At 36.2% G+C, this 17,062-nt stretch overlaps 1 protein-coding gene across 4 annotated transcripts in view; it reads left to right on the top strand.

Annotated features, from left to right (window-relative positions):
• Positions 1-16,811, top strand: part of PAPLN (papilin, proteoglycan like sulfated glycoprotein) — an 81,220-nt gene extending 64,409 nt beyond the window's left edge. For 3 of the 4 annotated variants that reach the window (XM_074290076.1, XM_074290079.1, XM_074290080.1), the window contains 8 exons: positions 43-177; positions 926-1,053; positions 1,342-1,480; positions 8,320-8,457; positions 9,602-9,729; positions 9,985-10,093; positions 11,299-11,474; positions 15,431-16,811. In XM_074290076.1, coding sequence (XP_074146177.1) covers positions 43-177; positions 926-1,053; positions 1,342-1,480; positions 8,320-8,457; positions 9,602-9,729; positions 9,985-10,093; positions 11,299-11,474; positions 15,431-15,606 — 1,129 coding nt within the window. In that variant the 3' untranslated portion in view covers positions 15,607-16,811. The remainder of the gene's footprint in view (positions 1-42; positions 178-925; positions 1,054-1,341; positions 1,481-8,319; positions 8,458-9,601; positions 9,730-9,984; positions 10,094-11,298; positions 11,475-15,430) is intronic. The other variant, XM_074290078.1, reaches the window with a different exon arrangement.
• The last annotated feature ends 251 nt before the right edge of the window (positions 16,812-17,062 follow it).

Below are 17,062 nucleotides of genomic sequence, written 5' to 3'. Positions count from 1 at the left end.
GTACATAGATAATCATAGTATATTATCCTGCCATTTTTCCAGGATTGTCTTGGACAAGACAGAATATTCTGGGGTTCAGGTCACGCTGGGGCAGATGGTTCGGTTCTTCTGTGTGGCAGGTGCCAGCCCTCATGTGAAATGGCAGAAAAATGGGGAGCCAGTCAGATCATCAGATAGGTAAAAAAAAAACCCAAACCCTCTTTCTTCCCACAATACGAATGACCCTATACAACTTAAAAATGTTCCTTTCAAAAGATAGAATTTGGGAGTTTGGGCAAGTCAAGAGTGATAGACTTGGAATAGTTCTATCTACAGATCTTACCAGATAGGGCATTATTCAGGGATATTATAAAGAAAATTATTATAAACATTTAGTTATAAATGTTTATTTATGGTGCTTTGTCCTTATTTATATAGTTTATTAGTTATAAAGAATATTACATTCATTATTCTCCAAATAACCTTGGGGGAAAGGCAGAAGGGAGGGGAGGGAACTTAGGTCAGGTATCCCTTCCACATCACAGGGGTTCTATAATCTGGAAAAGTCATGTACATTTTTATGAAATTAAAAGATAAAATATGTTGATATTATACAGTACTATAAGTATATTTTATGCATTTATGAGTCTGAACTTTTTGTCATCTGCTGACTTTTGCATGTTTTCTGTGATATTAGCAAAACTCTCCCAAAATTCCCACTTAATTTCTTAAGACAACCTGTCATATATTGAAACTGCCATGGAAAGTCTCAATGCGGAAGGGAATATGATAAACCAGAACTTGAACCCAAGAGTCTTTTGATTTCAAGAACAGCATTCTTTCCTCTACCACACTTGGGTCAGGATTCTGAGAAGGAACAGTGGGACATGGGTTAAAAGACTCAAATGTTGGTCAGGGCTGTCCCTTGATATGTGGTCTCCCACAGGCACCATCTACGGTCAGATGGTTCTTTGGTCATCAGTTCAGTGAATGAAGAAGATGCTGGAACCTACACCTGCAGCAGTCCTACTGAGGACCAGAATGGCAGTCGCCATGTTCAACTCTGGATCACAGGTCACTTGGTCAAGCCCCCTCCAGTGGGATTTTTAAATGGACTGCTCAGTTCCTGCCCACTCTCTCCCTGGGATGGGAAGGTGTAGGAACAGAGGGTGAAAAAAGGAAATATCCTCTGAAAAGGAGGTCCAGTGCTACAGTGAATGCCTTGGCATTCATGAACCCATGACAAGACCCCATTTTCAGGCTCCATTTGCTACTTACAAGCTGTCCTAGGTTTCCCTGGAGGATTAGTTGTGAAGTTTTCTGCTCTTATCTGCCTTAGTACTTTGCTCTGCTTCATGATAGGGGATGAAAGAGCAGCACCCGCAGAAGCTGAGAGGAATCTCCCTCAGATCCATGGCCACAGACGCCTGGATTTTGGCCTGGAGAGAAGTGTACAGGGTCAGAGACTCAACTCCCACAGGTACCATCAGCCAGGAACCAGGTAATACTGCTTTTGTCCCATCTCTTGGCTCTATTTCATTTCTTGCCACAGACCATCTCTTCCCTGTTTCACTACTTTGCCTAAAATGTCACCTTTTATATATAAATCAAAAACTCATTTTTGAGCTCATTTTGGTATATGTTCTATTATCCTGTATCTAGTTTTGGTCAGGTTTTTGAATGATTTTTGTTCATTAGCCCCAGTTTTTGTTCTGTTCCCATAGTTGGAATCTGTGGGTTTATCAAATATCTATGCTTATTTGCTTTTTCATATTGCATACCTGACCAATACCAAATTATTTTGACAATTACAGATTTGTAATAGAGTTTGATATTGCAAGGTGAACTTTTTCTTTTTCCTTTTCATTGATTCCTGTGATATCCTTGATCTTTTGTTCATCCAGATGAATTTTGTTATTTTTTTCTAAAAAGTAATTCTTTGGTAGTTTTATTGGTATGGCATTGAATAAGTAAACTAAACAGTATTGTCATTTTTATTATATTGGCTTGGTCTACTCATGAACAACTAGTATTTCTTCAGTTAGTAATTTAGATGTTTTTATTCATAGAAGATGTTTTGAAATTGTGTTCACTTTTTCTGCATGTCATAGCAGGTAGACTCCCAGTATTTTATATTGTCTGTAGTTATTTTAATTGGAATTTTTCTTTCTATCTCTGCCTGATAGCTTTTGTTATATACACAAATGCTTGTGATTTGTATGGGTATATTTTGTATTTTCTAATGTGTTGAAGTTGTTAATTGTTTCAATCAGGTGTTTTGGGGTTTTTTTTTGTTTGTTTTTTGCTGTGGCAATTGGGGTTAAGTGACTTGCCCAAGGTCACACAGCCAGGAAGTGTTTAGTGTCTGAGGCCAAATTTGAATTCAGGTCTTCCTGACTTCAGGGCTGGTGTTCTATCTGCTGTGTCAGCTAACTGCCCCCTCAATTAGGTTTTTTAAGTTCATTCTCTAGGATTCTTTAATTAGATCATCATATAATCTACAAAAAGAGATATTTTTGGCTTCCTCTTTATGATTATTCTTTTAATTTCTCTCGCTTTTCCTTTGTTTTATTGCTATAGCTAATCTTTCTACAATATTATTGAATGGTGATAGTGGATATTCTTGCTTCACTCCAATTTTATTGGAAAGGTTGCTAGTTTGTCCCTGTAATGCTTCCTTTTGGTTTTAAATAATGATTGCTTATAATTTTAAGGAAAATTGTTCATTCATATGTCTTATGATATTTTATTTTATTATTTTTGCTGAGGTGATTAGAATTAAATGACTTGACCAGGGTCACTAGCCAGGAAGTGTTAAATGTCTGAGGCCAAATTTGAATTCAGGTCCTTCTGATTTCAGGAACCAACTAGCTGCTTCTAATGGTGTTTTTTAAAGCAGGAATGGGTATTGTTTTTTTTTTTCAAGATTTTTTCTTCATCTATTGAAATAATCATATAATTTATATTGGTTTTACTATTGATTTAATTACACTTACAGTGTTCTTTGAACTTAGCCCTGCATTTCTGGTATAAATTCTAATAATATATAATATTATTAGATCATAATATATAATCTTTGCAATATATTGCTAAAATCTCTTTGATGGCATTTTATTTATAATTTTTGCATCAAAATTCGTTAGAGAACTTGGTCTATAGTACTCTTTTGGTCTTGACTCTAGGTAGTAAGACCATGTGATAGAATGGATTTTAAAGGATCCCTTCTTTACTTTTTTTTTTTTTTTACATAAAGTTTATGCAGTAGTGGAAATGGTTGTTCTTTAAATGTTTTGTAGAATTCATTTGTGAATCAATACTTTTTCTTTGAGTGTTCCTTTATGGTTGAAGTCCCTCACTCCCCCCCTTATTCTAAGATATTTAAGTATTCAATTTACTCTTTTTGTTAATCTGGGCATTTTACATTCTTGTCAATATTAATTTCATTTGAATCGTTGATTTTATTAGCAGATAGTTGGGTGAAATAGATACTAATAATTATAAAACTTTTGTTTTATATGTTGTGAATTTTTTTTCTTATTTTTTGTTGGTAATTTGATTTTCTTTTTTTTCTTAATCAAAGGATTTGTCTATTTTGTTATTTTTCCTTTTATTAATTCAATTTAATAATTGAACTTTAAAACATTTTTGTTTATCTTCCCTTTGATTTTTTCCCCCTGAGGCAGTTGGAGGTAAGTGACTTGCCCAGGGTCACACAACTAGGAAGTGTTGTGACCGAGATTAGATTTGAACTCAGGTCCTCCTGACTTCAGGGCTGGTGCTTTGTCCACTGTGCCACCTAGCTGTCTCTTCCCTTTGCTTTTTTCAGGCTTTTTGTTTTGGTGTTTAATTGAAGGTTTAGAATTTGTTGGTTTTCTAGTTAATTTTTTTCACTTGCATATCAAATTCATTAATGAAAGAGATTTTAGAAAATTTTCTTTTAAGAATTACTGTGATTCTGTTATGTTTGGATGATGTCAAACCAAGAATGGGTATGAGTAGAGGAAAAACCTGGAAGACAGAAAAAGGGAGAGAAATGTGTTTCACATAAATCAACCTTATATAACAAGAACACAGCAGAATCACATTTAAGCACTCTAATTGAAATCTTCCTATGACCTCTGGTAATTAGGGGCTACATGTATAATGTCGCCATTTTAAAATGTAAACAGTTTAATCCTTTATAATTTCTCATTAATGTTTACCTTTTTACGCTTCTTCCAACTTATGGATTTATATGTCAAATTATCTATTCAGCTCTGGTTTATTCCTCAGGAATGCTCAGAAGTATTCTATGTTATTGAAGCTCTTGTTTCCCCATAAGATTATATTCAGTTTTGCAGAGTACATTTTTCTGGATTATAAACCTAGAATATCATATTACCAATTCTCGGATATTTCATGGATGTAGCTACTAAATCTTGTGTGATCCTATTTTTGGATCCTCAGTATTTGAATTCTTTTTGGCTACTTTTAGTATTTTTTTCCATGACCTGGGAGGTCTAAATATCATTTTGGGAAATCTTGGGAGATGACCAAATAGATTCTTTCAATTTTTACATTGCCCTCTGGTTCTAAGATATCTGGACAGTTTTCTTTATGAGCTATTGAAATATGACATCTGCGCTCTTTTTGTTGTTCATGGCTTTCAAGTAGTCCAATGATTCTTAAATTCTCTCCTCAATTTATTTTTCCACGTCTGTTGTTTTTCCTATAAGGAACTTCACATTTTCTTTTTAACTTCTGGAATTCTTGTTGGACTTGAGTCTAAACTGTATTTGTCTGAGGAATTGCTCATAGATCTTTCCGAGTCATTCTCCATGGCTAGTTTTTGTTTGTTTGTTAGTTTGCAACTTTGCATTTTATATTAGGACTAGACTCTTATACTGAACAATGAAGGGAGATGTCCAGCTTGAGCTTCTGTCTTGTCCTGGTACTTTCACAAATTCAGCTGGAGGCCTGTTAGCTTTCAGTGCTTGCTCCCCAAATGGATCGATCCAGGAAAGAGTCTGTTCTCTGCCCTCCTGGTCTGAATTATGCAAGTTTCTAACCCAGATTTGGATCCAGTGGAATTTTTAGCAAACTACTGCTAGACTCAAACACTATTGGACTGGAAGGAGGATCCAGTTACAGAGAAGGGGCAGTGCACTCAGCTCCTAGGTTAAGAACTATCCAGCTAGGGAGCCAGGATGGGGTAAGAAAAATTGAGGCAAAAAGGGTTAAGTGATCTGAAAAGTGTAGTACAGCTAATAAGTATCTGATGCTAGTTTTGAACTTAGGAGGATGAGTATTCTTGACTTTAGTCCCATCACTCTGTGTACCATAGTGCCCCTAACTGCATTGGAGAATACTCCTATAGCCATTTGAATCAAGAAAAACCAATTGTTCTCTATTTTCTAAATATTGTATGTACTCATTCAATTTTTTTAGAATTCAAACACCTTTGTGAAAGAAACAATGTTTTTCATTGTTGTTGGTTTTCTTTTTAAAATTGTATTTAATTTTGTTTTGATTTTGCCTTTATTTGTTCCTCAGCATTTAGCACAGTATCTAGAACACAGAGCTTAATATATTTGCAGACTGATTGACTGACATAGCTTGGTAGTTACATGATGCGGAAGCTACTGTGATGATTTCTTACAAAGCTAGATGTCTGCTTCCCTAACTGGGGCATACATGAATATACCATATCATTGCCAAGAGTGCAGGGTGATGTTGGATGGATAGTTATCAGATGAATTTTCTAAATTCTGTCTTTATAGTTCAGTTATATTATAGAATCAAGTAAGGGAGTACTTTTTGGGGAAGAAATGCAAATTCACTATAATTTCCCCATGTTTTAACTAATCTAAACCCACGTATTTGTTTAACTATTTAAAGGAGCTGAGATATTGTAGAGGTAAAATACAAGGTATAAGAAATTGGAAAACTTGCTAGTGGGGTGAATCAATGAGAAGGAATACTAGAAACAATATATTTTATATTTCTCATTCACCATGTGACTGGGGGGGCCCTCTATTTGAATCTCCAAATGAACGGAGACCACAGTAGGATACAAAAGAAAGGGCATTGGATTTTGGGATAGTTCAACTCTGCAATATATTGACTATGTGATGAAGTTAGGTGGTAGAGTGGATAAAAGTGCAGGCTGGAAGTCAGGAGCCGGAGTTTTCGAGTTAAAGATTTTTGGAATGTAATAAATTTCCAGCAAAAGATATTTGGAAGAACATCAGGAATGTGTGTGTGTGTGTGTGTGTGTGTGTGTGTGTGTGTGTGTGGCAGAAGTAGGGAGGACTTTGCAGCCAGTGCAGGTGCAGCATAGTGCAGAGCAGGGAAAGCAGGAACAAAGAAGTTTCTGTGTGCTGGAGGAACCTACTGGGAGGTTCATAGCCAAAATACAGCAATGTTTGCTACTCTAGCCTGTGAGACACCTAACACAAGTACAGAAGCCTCTGAACTTCAGCACAAGTAGAAGCTGGCCACTCTCACCCAGCAGAAGGAGGAAACAGGTTACACTGGTTATTAAGCAAAATCTGCTATCACCTATAGAGGAAACTTAGGATAATCTCCACTTTGCCCTAAGAGTGGATCATAACCTTTAAAAATGAGCAAAAAAGCAAAAAGAGCTCTTTACCATGGATAACTTTTATGGAGACAGGGAAGAACAGATTTCTATATTGGATATCTATATGGATAAACTATTGGAGATATCAAAATATCTCCAATTGAAGCCTCAAAGAGTGATATAAGTTGATTTCCATCTCACAGAACTCTTGAAAGAATTCAAAAAGGATCTTAAAAGAGAGTTAAAAGAAAAGTGGGGAAAGGAAATGAGAGCTGGAAAAGAAAACACAAAAACTGTCTGAAGAAAACCAATCCTTAAAAATATTTTTGGTGACAACTGTTTGGACATGTATACATATATTGTATTTAATTTATACTTTAACATATTTAACATGTATTGGTCAACCTGCCATCTGGGGGAGGGGGTGGGGGGAAGGAGGGGAAAAATTGGAACAAAAGGTTTGGCAATTGTCAATGCTATAAAAATACTCATGCACACACTCATGTAAAAATGAGTATATGTTTTAATATGAGTATATTTAACATGTAAAAATACTCATGCATCTGGTAAATAAAAACTATAATTAAAAAAAAAAAAAAGAACTGTCCAGCTACCACATGCTTTCCAAATACAATGAGGACAAATGTTTACCACCATCCTGCCCTGGATCTGTGAGTTGATATTGTATGATGAGTGCCAGAACTGTTGGATGGTACCCATGCTAGTGCTTGCTGAGGGATCCCCTGGGGTCTCTTTCTTGTGCTGTCTTGGTTCTTTCAGTCTCTGGGTACTGGAATATTACTCCCCTGCTTCATCATCACTACCATTGGGAATTCATGGCCAGTCTCCCTCTAAAAGTCTGTAGAAAAATTATTCACTCTTGATTTTTTGGCTTTCCCAATTAGAATTTAGTCTGGCATTTTTTTCTAGATCTTCATTAACGTGTGTGGGAAGTTAGACTCTTTATCTCTCTACCATCTTCATATTTATATAGTTTTGAAAAAGATTTGTAGAGTGCTTTATATATATATATATATATATATATATATATATATATATACAGCTTCACAACAATTCTAGGGAAAAGATGCTATTATTAACTTCATTTAACAAATGAGGAAATTGAGGTTGAAAGGTTAAGTGCTTTATATATATATATATACAGCTTCACAACAATTCTAGGGAAAAGATGCTATTATTAACTTCATTTAACAAATGAGGAAATTGAGGTTGAAAGGTTAAGTGATTTTCCTGGGATCACAAACTAGTACATGTCTGAAGCAGAATTCAGATTCAGATCTTCCTGATCTTAAGGAAAACACTCTATCCATTATGTCATTTACCTCTATCCCAACCCCTCCAAAATCTCAAACTAATAACTGGATATAACTTGAAGAAACATTTAATTCAATTTTCATTACCCAAAGAAAGTGGTTTTATTATTTCATGTAAATTCCTATAGGCTAGATTTCAAATTTATTTTGATTTATTTGTAAAAATCTTTATAGGTTTTTTCCCCTGAGGCAATTGGGGTTAAGTGACTTTCCCAGTCACATAGCATTTTTTTAAAATTGGAAGAAAAAATAATTCTTGTATTTATTATGGTTTCATATAACCTGAAATGACAAAATAATGGAGGAAGTGAAAGATAGATTGGGAAAGGGACTGTATTTAGTTCCAGAAGTAATGAAACTATAGACTAGAGTGGTACCGGGGACAATGGAGAAGAGGGAACGATACAAGAGAACATTTTTACATAAGATGCTTGTGTTTTACAGTTTGAGCTTTGACAAGAACCAGCCAGGAGTGGTGGATGCCAGTGTAGGCCAGAGAGTCCAACTTCCCTGTCGAACGTATGGCTACCCTCCCCCTGTCATTGAGTGGCAGAAGGATGGACGGCCCCCCTCTTCCCCCAGGTAAGTTTAGTTAATGTCTTTTTTTCTATTTACAGCTCTAAGTGGAGAGTGATGGGAACTAAAAGTGATACCTTTGCCTATTTCCTAATGGGCTCAGCATCCAAGAAAGAGTTCTGTAATCACTGTACTTTGCAAGGCAACTTCATGAACTGTCATCCATCCTGATGGCTCTCCCAAGGAACTTAGGATTGTAGATGGAATAGTTGAGGGAAGCCTTACTTTTTTTCCCTCCTACTCAGAGCACCATCACTACCACTATTACTACTGTATATATAGAGTACATATGTATTCTCTCTCTCTCTCTACATATATATATATATATATATATATATATATACATATATATATATATATATGTATATATATATATATATATATATATATATATATATATATAACAAAATAACATGTATATAAAGCATATTATGTGGCAGGTATTGTGCTAAGCACTTTACAATTTTTATCTCATTTGATCCTCACAACAATTTTGAGTGGGAGTTGCTATTATTCTCCCCATTTTATACACGAGGAAATTAATGCCACCAGGGTTTAAGTGACTTGCTCAGAGTCATACAGCTATTATGTGTTTGAGGATGGATGTGAACTCAGGTCTTTTTGATTCCAAGCTCATGCTTTATCTGCCACTAACTTCTGGGTACTAGTTGTAGACAACCATTGAGAATACTGTTTCTTTCTGACTGTATCATCAAAATGACTTTTGATATCAACAGCATCTCCCTGTGTCAAATTATCAGATGCTAGAGATTAATAAGGATGGAGACATGAAAATACTCCTGACTAGAAAAAAAAATCACTTATTTGAGCAAAGCAAAAACTAGAAGTCACTTGAAAATTCATTTATAGACCAATTATAAAATGTAAAAAAAAATGTCATGTGAAATTTTCATTCTTAAACAAAAAAAGCTGTATTTCAGGTATATTAAATGATAGCCAACTGGAGGATCCACCATATTGTACATAGTCACAAGTGGTTTTTGACCAAGAGAAGAGGGATGTTCAGAGATTCTTTCTTAAATGTGATTACTACTTGGTTCACTTGCATTAAATGGCTTTGCTCTGCCTTCCTTCTGGACCTTTTGCCTCTCAGGGCCTAAAGAACATAACATCTATGCTTGATCTGCAGACATCAACAGCAGCCAGATGGCTCCCTGGTCATCAGTCGCGTTGCCGTGGAGGATGGTGGCTTCTACACCTGCATTGCTTTCAATGGACGAGAAAGAGACCAGCGCTGGGTCCAGCTCAGAATTTTGGGTAGAGGCAGAGTGGGATTAGGATGCAGCCCAGAGCAGAAGGCAAAATAGTGGATACTGAGAAGTTTGGTGGTAGTAGTGGGTCAGAGCTATTCATTTACTCTGGAGAACAAGTCTATCTTACTAGACCAGGACAGAGAGGGTAGCAACTCTCATTTTCATTTGAGTTTGAGATGTCACATAGAAGGACACCAGGAGTCTGGATTGGAGTGGGCACTCTATATGAAGTGTGATGAAATCCCCTATTTGTTTGCAGGGGAGCTGAAGATTATAGGACTACAATCCACCATTACAGTACCTGAGGGAGAAGACACCCAGCTCCATTGTGTGGTGATAGGAGACAATGTAAATGTGAGATGGTCCAGGTACATATCCCTTTAAGCCCTGTTTCTGTCCATCCTCTTCTTTTACACTTGAGATGGGTCAAAGGTCTACATGGACCACAACATGGCTAGGGCTTCTTTCTTTCCTCCAAAATGATCAGAACAATTCCGTTGTATCTGAGTCACACCTCCCCAGATGCTATATCATTAGCCTGCCTAGTGTAAGTGATAATAATTGTAATTATTATTGTTCATTTATTTCAGTCATGTTCAAATCTTTGTGACCCATTTTTGAGGTTTTCTTGGCAAAAATACTGGAGAGGCTTGTCATTTTATTCTGATAATTATAGTAACTCATTAATACAGCACTTAAAGGTTTTCAAAATGCTCTCCTCACAAAAGCCTTGAGGCAGATATATTTTTATTATTGTAGAATAAATGAAGCAGCTAAGGCTTTTAGACGTTGTGACTTGTCCTAGGCTACAGTGTCATTTCTTCATTCTCCACAATAGAAGCTGGTATAGAATGCAATTATTTTAATGTGATACTTTTGCAAATATTTATTACAACCCTAATATTTATCAACATCCCATGAAATTATGTTTCTTGCTGTCTTTGAGGGCATGATAAAACCTGCACTGCCAATTCTTTTTTAGATTTATTTATTTAGATTTATATCTAAATAATATCTAATTATTAAGATAATTATTTATTAATAAATAAACCTTAAATTTATTATTTAAAAAATGGAATGTTTAAAAAACAGTCAAGTATAACACAGTCAGAGATGCACACTAGAACATGTGTTCTGACAGTGTCTGAATTGCAAATTGGAGAGGGGATGAGACTGGAGACCAATTAGAAGGCTTTGGAAAGAGATTATCCCCTGAACTGAGGTGAAGGCAATGGATCTAGAACGAGAAAGACAGATGGTCGAGGGGCTTCAAAGGATGAATCAATACAACAGATTTGCTTTGAGATTATTGTGATGTTTCTACTATGTGAAACTTGTCATGACCTTTAGATGAGAAGGTTCTCCTTAAAAGGAGGGAATAAGCTTTCTTTCTACTCTTTAAAATAAATTCTGTCTAACAGAAGATATCTGATGCCTACTTTGGAGAACTGGCCTATTTTCTTTGGGGAAATATCAGTGCTTGTGGCTTGGTCATCCAGACAGACCTTCCCCCAGGCACCAAAGGCTAGGGCCCCACAGAGAACCATAACCTCAAGATTTCTTTCCTTAATAGAAATGGGGTACCCATGCAAGGTGATGGCCACCGCATCCACCTGTCCCAGGATGGAACCTTGGTGATTAACAACACACAAGCCCGTGATGAAGGGTCCTATACCTGCAGCGCCTATAGTGAGACTCAGGCGGTCAGCCGCAGTACAGAAGTGAAAGTGATCCGTCCTAGGCCTTCAGGTAAGAGGATGGGATGAGTTCCTGCTCCTAGCATTTTATTGTTTTTAGAGAAAACTCATTTCAAGAAATTGCAATGGTATTTAGTGTCTTATTATAATGTTCCATTACAGTGAACCAATAGTTTCTGGAAATAGGTAGGATCTGGGCTGAGAAATAATTTTAAAATATATATATATATATATATTATAATATGCTTTTCAAAGCACTCTTCAAACCCATTTGATCTTCACTATAACCTTCCAGGTAGGTAAGAAGGCCATTATTATTACCATCTTCTTATCAAGGAGGCTACTGAGGACCAAAGTAACTGTAATTTGCTGAAGCTTACCTAGCTGGTCAGTGGAAGAGCCAGGGTTGTAACACACCACTGTGAGAAAGAAACTGTCCTTTGTCTGCCAATTATTTGTTAGTCAAAATATGAAATGATATTTTAGCATTTAAAAGTTTCTTCAGCTTTCCCTACATCCTTGTGAAGGTGTATTCTGTATTTTAACTCATCTCTGTGTATACGAGGTCCACTCCAATTTTATGTTCAAACACAGAGACAAGAAGGAGAGGGAGCTCTGTCATGTCTGAGGGCACACTTTTAAAAGTAATTGTAGTTACCTGGGCAATACTTGGGTATTATAAATATTTGAGTAATACAAAGTAATACTTGGGAGTCTACCTGCCAAGACAAACCCAGGAACTATATAAATACAATTAGAAAACAATTTTCACACAAATGAAATCCGATCTAAACAACTGGAAAAATATTAATTGTTCATGAGTAAGTCAAGCCGATATAATAAAAATGATAATTCAATAGTTCCTTTGCAATCAAACTATCAAAGTTATTTTAGAGAACTAAAAAAAATTACTATTTTAAAAATTCATCTGGAAGAATAAAAAGTCAAGAATATCAAGAGAATCGATGAAAAAGAAATGTGAAGGAAAATGGTCTAACCATACCAAACTGTTTGATAAAATGATAATAATGAAAACAATCTGATACTGGCTAATCTGATACTGGATCGCTGGAATAGATTAGGTACAGAATACATTGTAGTAAGTGAAGAACAAGCTAAAAATCCGAGCTTTTGGGACAAAAACTCACTATTTGACAAAAACTGCTAAGAAAACTGGAAAATAATATGGAAGAAAGTAGGTATAGACCAAGTAGGTATAGATCATTGTATACCATGGTAAGGTCAAAATGGGTATATGATTTACATATAAAGGGTGATAACCTTGAGCAAATTATGACAGCATGGAAGAGTTTACCTGTCAGATCTATGGATAAGGGAAGAAATTAGGATCAAATAAGATAAAGATAGCATTATGAAATGTAAAACAAATAATTTTGATAATTAATTAGTTTTATATAAATAAAACCAGTGCAACCAAAATTAGAAAGGAAAAACTAGAAAAATGTTTACAGCAAGTATCTCTAACAAAGGTATCTTTTTTCAAATATATATAGAAATGAATCAAATTTATGAGAACACAAGCTATTATCCAATTGATAAATGGTTAAAGGATATGAACAGGCAGTTTTCAGATTAAAAAAAAATCAGATAATAAAATGAAAAAATGCTCTAAATCACCATTAAGGAATGGGAATTAAAACAACTCTGAGCTACAAACTGACACCCATCAGATGGGCTAATATGACTAAAAAGAAAAATGATATATGTTGGAGGGCATATGGGAAAACTGAGACATTGTGAGGCACTCTTGGTGAACCTGTGAACTGACCCAAACATTCTGGAGAGCAATTTGAAACTAAGCCCAAACAGCTATAAAACCGTGCATACTCCTTGATTCAACAATAACACTGCTAGGTCTCTATCACAAAGAGGGAAAAAAAAAAGGAGGGAAACCTATTTATACAAAAAGATAGTGGCAATTTTTAGGATAGCTAAAACTCATAAATTAAAGGGATGCCCATAAATTGAGGAATGGCTGAACAAATTGTAGTATATGATTCCAATGAAATACTATTGCACTACAAGAAATCATAATTAGAAAAAAAACTGAACTTATATGATCTGATACAAAATGAAGTGAGCAAAATCAGAATACTATATACAGTAACAACAATCTTGTATGTTGAAGAACTATGAATGACTTAGCTCTTCTCAGAATTATCCATCCATCTGATTTATTCAAGATATATACTGCTGAGGCAAGTGGGGATAAGTGACTTGTCCAGGGTCACGCAGCCAGGCAGTATGTCTGAGGCCAGATTTGAACTCAGATCTTCCTGACTTCAGGGCTGGTGTATCCAAGATAATCTTAAAGAGAACTGTTGTTGAATAAAGACTGAAACTTCTAAGTTTTTAATTTTTCCCCCTCCTTTTTCTTTCTCCCTTCCTTTCTGAATTTTCTTGCACAAAATAATTAATATAGAAATGTTTTACATGACTGCACATGTATAATTGATATCAGACTACTTACTGTCTCAAGGAAGGAGTAGTGGAGGGAGGAATAGAATTTGAAACTCAAAACTTGGGGGAAACAAAAAGCCCAAGCAGGTCATTGGTTGGCCCTGATAATAAGCCCAACTTCCAAAACTAATCTAATCATTAAGTAAGGCTAACTAGATAGGGCCAATTAGCTATCCCTACTTTCTCTAAAAAGAAACCTCAGAGCTCAAATGGTTGCATTCCTTACAGTTAAAATTACATGACTGGTCTAGACCTAAAAGTGAAGAATGGTGTTTTTGTTATTTCCAGTGGATATTTATTGAGCAGCAGCTGGAAGTGGATATTCTTCCCCAATTTAGCCATAGGCTCAAATGGAATAGGTGACTAAAAGAAATGGGGAATTGGGTACTACAGTGATCTTACAAAGACCCCTCAGAAGTAGTTCTGAGAGTTGGGCCTTTTTTGGGGGGGAGGAGGGAGGAGGGTCATATTCTAATATAAGTGGTTAAAGTTTCTATAAGGAGGAATCATAAAAGGGAGAAGAAAATTCACAGATTTACAAAGAATTGTATGAGACCTTAGAGATCCTTTAATCTAATTCCCTTATTCTGTTGTGCTTTGCTTAGGATCCCATGGCTAGTTACAAATACCCATCCTAGGCATGCAAAATATGACAGAGTGAAAGCCATTCTGTCTGGCTAGAGCCCAGTAAGTATGAAGGGAAGCAAGATGAAATCAGACCCATCTCTCAATTAATCCAATTTTTTCTCTCCTTCCTTCTTTGTATATAATGTATACAGAGTATACATATATCTAATGTACAGATAATACAGCATAATGCACTTATGTAGAAATAAGTCTGTATGTAGATATATTTGAGTTATGAGGAGATATCCATATCACTTGAGAAAAATACTTGGAAGCTTAAATACAGAGTCTTAAGTTGAAATAATTTACAACAAAGTTAATTTGAAACACAATGATCTGCATCACAATACATTTGTGTATATGAAAGCACAAAATATTACTTTTATATCTAAAAGCTAATCATTGAGGGCATTGGCTTGGGGAAAGAATAGTGCTAAGATCAGGAAGTAAGGGAGGTTTCCAGTGATGGATTACGATAGAGCCAAGCAGGCAACACTGAACTCTGAAAGAAGGAGAGAGGGAACACACCCTACCATACCAAACATTGTCTACTTAAAATACTATCGAGACTGGTCCTTACCCTGGCCTTCCTACTCTTCTGAAAGACCAAGTTATAGTTTTCTTCTCTTTTAGATCATCTCTCCATCTCATATACCTGGTGAGAGGGTGGGTCAGCTGCAAAGCATCTAGTTTTCTGGAAGCAACTCAGGAGGAAGTATTAAGAGCACTGTCTAGGTCTATGAGAGAATTAGGTTGGAACTTGGAGTGGAGTTACATAATGACCCTTTCTGGAATTTACAAGGTTAAGAGGCAAATGAATATTAGGCTACTGGGCCTTCAGTGAACTGAAATGGAAGGTTATAGGGTAACCTCTATATAACCTAGGTTGTTTTGTCCTAGAAGCTGTGGAGCAGCCAAAGGACCTTGCCAGGGAATGCATCGACCAGCCAGAGCTCGCCAATTGTGATTTGATCTTGCAAGCCCAGCTTTGTGGCAATGACTACTACTCTAGCTTCTGTTGTGCCAGCTGTTCCCGCTATCAGCCTCATGCCCGTCCCGTTTGGCAACAGGGATAAAGGTATCTCCTGCCCTAGATCCCCAAACCTGTGGCTGGGGAGAGGAAAGACACGTCAACTAGAAGGGGGTGGGCAGAGATAAAACATAACTGTCTGTTCTGCAGCAAACTAGCATTTTCAAAAACCCATCAATTGGAAAGCTACTGTAGTAGCAGTAGTAGCAGGGATAAGCTCCTGCCCTAATCACCAGTGCCTGCTTTGTTTACTCTTCAGACACAACAAGAAGTCATTTTGTAATGAGATTGCTTAGATGAAAATGGAAGCCTGCTATTTCTCACAGCAAGCTCTAGGGGAGAGAATTATTACATTCTTATTATATTTTTTTTTGGAAGAAAATTTCTGCTATTCCCAATGTCTTGCATTACTAATGTTAGCTAAATGGATGTTGAGGTGTGGTCCATCTGAGTACATGACTTGCTTGTTTGTATAAGGGTCAACAATTCTGTTGCATCCAAGACTGACTTTTCTTTGGGGCCGAATCTGATGTTTTCACAGTTCTAATGTTCTGCAGTTTAGATGACTTCTGGTATCATATAAACTCACCTTAAAACTTTCTCTGGAGGGATAGGGTGTGAGGCTGCTTCTTTCATCTGGAACATGGACTTTGTATCCTTGATCATTTTGCACCTGCCTTTTCTCTTGATGGTCATCTTACATAGATCCAGGTTAAACTGTTTCAATAAACCCAAAGCTGTCTCATACCCTAAGGATGCTGAGAAGAACAGAACTAAATAAAGCAGAAATCTCCAAGTACCTGTGTTCTGAACACTGAACACAACTAATAGTAAGAGCACCAGGTGTGTATATATGGGTGTTAACAGAAGGATGAACACAATCGCCACAGTTAATCCATATGGCTAAATCCCAATAAGATTGGCAGAGCACCTGTAATCTTGTCTACAAGTGGAGACAAAAACCCTAGACATGGTATGTCTTCAAAAAAATCAGCTCTCATCTTCTGACAATGTCATAGCTGATTGGAAATGGAACCAATGCATCATGATTGACTATTTCTCATTCTACCTTTCTTCTGGCATTCCAGGAAGAACACATGATCTGTGGAGATAATTTACATACTTTAAAAATATTAGCTATTAGGGACTATATTATCAGTTTCTTTTTACATATCAGATTCTATAGAAATTGGAAAATAAAGTCAATTTTCTTATATTTATGTGATTGTCTATTAAACCAATACAGCATAAGGAAAGTTATTATGTTCATGTCTCCACTGTCACTGAAATTACAGGCAGAATATCTGCCCTGGGCAGGACAAGTAATCAGGTTAAATTCTGACTTTTCCAGGTGTGTACCAAATTTCTTAAAGTTGTTTCAACACATAACTCTTGTACTCAGGCCAGACACCAAGGACAATAGTGATCATAAACTCTAGCCAGGGACCACCAGAAGTAAAGTTAACAAGACTATGATCTTGTCCCTATTTATGTGTGAAAGA

Source organism: Sminthopsis crassicaudata, chromosome 2 (assembly GCF_048593235.1).
Source record: "Sminthopsis crassicaudata isolate SCR6 chromosome 2, ASM4859323v1, whole genome shotgun sequence".
Taxonomy (NCBI): domain Eukaryota; kingdom Metazoa; phylum Chordata; class Mammalia; order Dasyuromorphia; family Dasyuridae; genus Sminthopsis; species Sminthopsis crassicaudata.
This window is presented reverse-complemented; position numbering and strand designations above follow the sequence as displayed.